At 36.5% G+C, this 5,708-nt stretch overlaps 1 protein-coding gene and 1 long non-coding RNA gene across 2 annotated transcripts in view; both read left to right on the top strand.

The window, feature by feature from the left end:
- Positions 1 to 6: 6 nt before the first annotated feature.
- On the top strand, positions 7 to 1,490 carry LOC113467942. The gene is made up of 2 exons (XR_003391848.1): positions 7 to 88; positions 165 to 1,490. It is a non-coding gene; the product is annotated as an uncharacterized LOC113467942 (long non-coding RNA).
- Positions 1,491 to 1,866: 376 nt separating this feature from the next.
- The window catches only part of LOC103510421, a 4,708-nt gene continuing 866 nt past the window's right edge, over positions 1,867 to 5,708 (top strand). The window contains exons 1-3 of the mRNA XM_026824472.1: positions 1,867 to 3,322; positions 4,285 to 4,474; positions 4,732 to 4,904. Of these exons, the coding sequence (XP_026680273.1) occupies positions 2,384 to 3,322; positions 4,285 to 4,474; positions 4,732 to 4,904 (1,302 nt within the window). The 5' untranslated portion in view covers positions 1,867 to 2,383. The remainder of the gene's footprint in view (positions 3,323 to 4,284; positions 4,475 to 4,731; positions 4,905 to 5,708) is intronic.

The raw sequence follows: 5,708 nt of genomic DNA, 5'->3' as shown, positions 1-5,708 counted from the left end.
AGTTTTAGATAGGTTAAGGTCTCATTCGGCCCGTGGTCACCTTGAGTTTGTGCACCCCTGGTCCAATAGACAGAGGAGTTTTAGATAGGTTAAGGTCTCATTCGGCCCGTGGTCACCTTGAGTTTGTGCACCCCTGGTCCAATAGACAGAGGAGTTTTAGATAGGTCTATTTGACTGCGGCCGCATTCATTTCTTAACTGTAAAATAGGTTTAATTTTGTAGACAGCATCTAACCTTACTTCCTTCCCCGTTTTATTGAAAATGAAGTAAATGTAAATAGCGCCGCAGAATTTTTTTTAAACCTAATTTAACACACGAAAATCAGAAAATTCAACCTTTCAGATCAGAAATTCAAGCATTCAGAAGCGCAGCCTGATCAAACTTCAAATCTACTGTGCCGCAGGCGAAATTTTTCGAAAAAGTATGTAAGTACCTGAAGCTTCTCATGAATTAATTTTTGACTTACATAATTCATTTTTTCTCCACATTACGGCTGAACACTAAAAGGAGGAACATAAAGTAGGATGCCGCGCCGCAGGCGAAATTTTTTAAAAATAGCTTGTAGGTTGTGAATCAAATTCCCAAAAATAATAAAAATTGCACATTTTTATTTTCTTCCACAGTTTTACTTTCTTTTTTCATGATTTTTCCTAAAAAATCGAAATTAGCTCGCGGGCCGCACTTTGTGCACACTGCACACCTGTATTACGCTATTATTCTTGCAACCATACATATGTATAGGGTGTTTTTTTTAGGGGGTTTGATTTTTAAACTGCTATACGTAAAATACATGCTATTTAAGTTATGGTCATGATGTTTTGTTTATTGGAAAAGTAATTGTATGCCATTTAGTGTTTGAATATTAAGTTCGAGCATACGAGCCCCTCAGATAGCTCGAACGAAGCGAAACATTTGGTTTAATGATTTTGTGAGCACACAATTTCGCTCAATTTTCCTCATAATTTCCCTCCACAATCGTGCGATTTGACACCTTTGGATCATTTTCTTTCGGGATATGTGTAAAATCCTTAGTTTATGGCGATAAAACGTAAACTTTGGAGCACCTGGAAGACATCATTCAACGTTTTTGCAGATATACGACTTCAGATCATGGAAAAAGTGGTCGAAAATTGGAAATTCCAGACTGAGTTTCATTCGATCAAGCCGCAGCGCCCATATACCCGAAATTTTTTTCAGAGTTCAAACACTAAATGACATACAATTGGTGATTCTCATGAAAAATATAACTGTCCAAATGTATTTTTTTCGTAAAGATCGTCAAAAATAATTCAAAAAGATTTTTTTTTTTTTAAAAGTGTTTCTTCTCTAAGAAATTCGTACCCAAAGTATGTGCGGGAAAAATAATGAGATTCAAATTTAGAAACGCGCCCTACGCTTGGCAACATTGCGTGGGACGTAACCAACCATGAAAAAAATTTAAACAAGAAATTCTTCTCGCTCTTGCTGGTCTGATCACATCGTTTTCTTTGGTTTTTGCGTTTTGTATATGCTAATTTGACTGTGTTTTCTGAGTATTCTTTTTAATTTAAAGTCTTGTGTGTTTAGTTAAAGTGTATAGTAAATTTTGTTTCTTCCTAACTATCTAAAATGGATCGAGGTTTTGTTGAATGCACCTCAACAAATATTCGAGAGAAATGTTCCGCTCTCGACCAACATTTTGAGTTTCGTTTATGTTTTTAGTTTGATAACTACAAGTTCGGCCATGCCTTTTCCACATGCCTCGGGATGAACTAGCGGGATTCCGGAGCGAAGCGACGGAATTCAGCTAGTTTTGTATATGAGCCTATTATATGTACACCCTAGTTCACAAGGTACAAGTGACATTTTTTTCGAAATCGAGTTACATATGTGTTGAAATGGGTTAATGAAAGGTTACTCCTGATAGTGCCGGAAAATTGAGATCCCCTAAAAATAGGTTCCACTTAAACATAAAGGAATACGTGTTTTAACATTTTTCCTAAATTAAACGGGTTTAGAGATTTCAGGGGTGGCAACTTTTTATTCAAACACCCTGCATGTATTAGATAGTAAAGGGCCCGCCCGTATATTATTGTGAATAAATAAATAAATCACAAGCACAAGGTACTTAGACCTGAATACTCCTCGTCTAAAACTTCAGCGTGATAGCTAAAGTTTGTGTAGTCTGAGGAGGAATCAGCTCAGGTTCATGGCATTCATTTTCAGTTCAATCGTGATCTTCTCTTTCTTTCCAACATTTTCTGCTTTTCCACATCCTGTCAACAGTTTCATTGGCATTTCTTTCCTCTTCATAGGCGTCTTGACTTGAAATGTTGAATATTATTGGTGTAGGTAAACAACTGTTCTCTTTCATTTCAGTAATAAATGCCTGAACCAGTACAAGATGAATATTTTCTGTAAGGAGGCACAGGAACATCTGGACCTTCACCCAGACTCAATATCCGAATCCAACGTCCCATCATTCTCGTCAACAGAAGAATCTGCTCTCATAACTCCAGAGCTTTGGATGAATAATCACGAAGACAGCCCACCACTGCCACCTGATAATTATCTAGAATATAATACACTATCCAGACATAGCTCTAGTGAAACCCCTAGTCCTCCACCGCCCTTCTCTTCTAAAACCAATGGAACACCGTCAGCAACTAGCAAAATGAAAACCAATCCAACTAAAAAGAAAAAGTTGCTAGAAAAACAAAATTTCCAAATGAAATTCAAGAAAATACCTCATTATGCCAAGTCCCATCTAATGCATCAGAATCCTTCACTTTCATTCTATAGATCTTCGTTCCCTAACCCATCCATGATGTTCGATCTTCCTTCATTTAGAAATTCGTCTATAAGAAATCCTCCTCCTCTGCTGAGAATAGTACATCCCACTGTACCTCCACATCAATTGCCAAACAGTTCTCAAGTTCCTAGTTCAATATCACAGGCATTACCACCACCAACCACTCTAGTTCCGTATCCCTTTATAATACCACTACCAATACCTGTTCCTATTATTATACCTCTACCTATCAACCCTGATCATTTTCATACAATACTCAACGCAGTAAAAAAAGAAAAAAATAATGAAGAACACACACTTGAAAAAGAAGCTCAAGTGGACAAAACAGATTGTCAAACGAATAAACCTATGAAGAAAAGGAAAAAAATGACGAGTATAACGTACTGTGCAAGTTCTAGTAGTGATAAACCTGAGGTGCAAGGATCTTCAAGAGCAATCATTATAGATACAAAGGTCCAACAAAGCAAAGAAAAAATAAAAAATTGTCAAGCGGACTATCAGGGAAATAATGATAGAAAGATCTCGAGAACGGTAAGAGCTAGAGACTTGAAATTTGGTATGTAGCTGTCAAATGTGACAAGGATACGACACGAAACTTTTGGTTAAGGCCGGTGCAACGCTTGGCGGCATTTTACCGCTTCTTCCGGTTTTCGGTGTAATTTACCAATATCTCGGTAACGGTATGAGCTGGAGACTTGAAATTTGGTATGTAGCTTAAAAATGTGACAAGGAGGCAACACAAACCTTTTGGTTAGGATAGGTGCTGCAGTTGGCGACATTTTGACCGCTTTTTGGCGGTTTTGAGCGATACTGACTAAACGGTTAGAGATATTGTAAAAGTTACAATAGAACAACACCCAAATAAACATCATTCAATAGGATAAGGAAAGTCGTGTGATGTTCACACCAGATTTTTTTTTTTACTTTCTATTTCACAGTGAAGGAAAAATTTAGTGGTTGGGTGGAAGAGCTCCTCTAGGAGAACCCTGCCACTTAAAAGAAAGCCATAAAAAAAAAAAAAACTCAAAATTGTGATTTTTACACTTACGCCTCTTCGTGTTCGGGCCGACGATATGCAATACGGTAGGCTTCTTTTTGTATTTATCGTAAAGTTGTAAAGTTGTGTCCACATATAGTTGATGGACGAGGTGAATCTAATATGTTGTCGAGGCAGTGTAGGTAAATGCTAGTTTCAGTCATCGATGGACGGTCGTCGACTATGTGTAGACACAGCTTAAAACCAATCAAATCAATGAATTATTTATGGTAAAGCCGTAAAGTAGAGCCTTTTCACAACTTTTGTGGATATCACGGACCACGGCATCACTAAGTGCCTCTTTTGCAATCAATATTTCAATAATCTTTTTACACTCCGAGCTCCAAGCACAGGAGCCGAAAAAACTTCGACTCCTACTGGAATCGAACCCGGGACCTCTGGCGTAAAAGCCTAATGATCCTAAAGCTCAAGAATCAAGATTGACTTTTGATTGCAGCTTCATTCGGAGTACGCTGACAATACAATGAGTGAAATACTGGGCTGGTATGGGTCGGTGAGATCAAATAGAAGCAATTTTACTGTAAGTCCTGCTTATCCAACTTCACCGTCAGGATCTCACAACTCATACTCAGCGGAGTCTGAGGACGATTCCTGTAATACAACAATTATTGAAACAAACACACCTGGTGAGTAAAATCTTAGAAGAAAATAGAAATATGTGTGATATGAAGTCATTTTATTAAAGGACCCTCGTTAATAAGTAAAATATTTACTCGGTAAATCTCTTTATCAAGTAATTTTCGTCATTTCCCTTAATTACTTACTATCGAGGTTCGACTGTATAGTATTGTATAATACAACATCAAATACCTAAATTTTAAATCTTTGTAATATGTACCTGTATTACTCAAATAGTGAAAAATATTCTCGGGTGTTCTTTCAGGAAAGTTGGACGTGTGTGGTTGGTGCTCAAAAACAATCAAATCTGAGCCCATGTTTTCCATAGATGAGAAGATATTCTGCTCAGAAGTTTGTTTCACACAATGCAGGAGAGCTAGTTTTAAGAAGAACAAGACCTGTGATTGGTGTCGCCACATTCGACATACCGTCAATTATGTAGACTTCCAACAATTACAATTTTGTAGGTATGAAAAACCATTAAAAAAAAAAAAAAAAAAAAAAAAAAAAATGAGTATAAACGAACAGGGTGACCAAAAATAACTGTACCTATACAGCAGGGGCGTAGCGTGGTCTAGAGCCAAATGTAGGGCGTGTAGGGCACTAATTTCCATCACCATGCATATTACTAAATAATTAATGAATATGAATCGCTGAGTGTAAAAAGGGGATTAGTCATATAAGTCTTTTGCCAAAGGAAAAATCAATGTTTAAATAACATGCTATCAAAAGAATTTGCTTTAAAAGAAAAACATACAAGTTGAACGCAAAACGATTACGTTGAAGACAAAACAAAACTATACAAAAAGAATAAGAATAAAATAAAATGAGAACATTCAGTAATTAAAAAAAAAAAAACTTATCTTAATATGGCAAAAAAATATTTTTGTTTAGACACACAATCTTAAAAAAAGACATAGGTACCTAACACTTTTCTTTTAATCAAAACCGAGATAACTCCATACTCCAATTTCCATGTAAAATTACATAATGCCCATTTATCTAATTTTAGTCCAGATTGTCAGGTATCATAAGGTGAGTATAAAAACGAATTCCAGACCTCGAAATCTGAGGAAAAGACATATATGGTAGCTGAAAAACGACAAAAAAAAAGCCGAAAATTAGTTTTTTGGTCGTTAATCCTCAACCAAAAGTTCTCCCCTCAGATTTCGAGGTCTCAAAATTGTTTTTACAATCACCTTATGTTACCTAATAATATCAAGGGGGGGGGGGGAATCGTTT

The sequence above is a fragment of the Diaphorina citri genome, unplaced genomic scaffold (genome assembly GCF_000475195.1).
Source record: "Diaphorina citri unplaced genomic scaffold, Diaci psyllid genome assembly version 1.1 scaffold598, whole genome shotgun sequence".
NCBI lineage: Eukaryota > Metazoa > Arthropoda > Insecta > Hemiptera > Psyllidae > Diaphorina > Diaphorina citri.
This window is presented reverse-complemented; position numbering and strand designations above follow the sequence as displayed.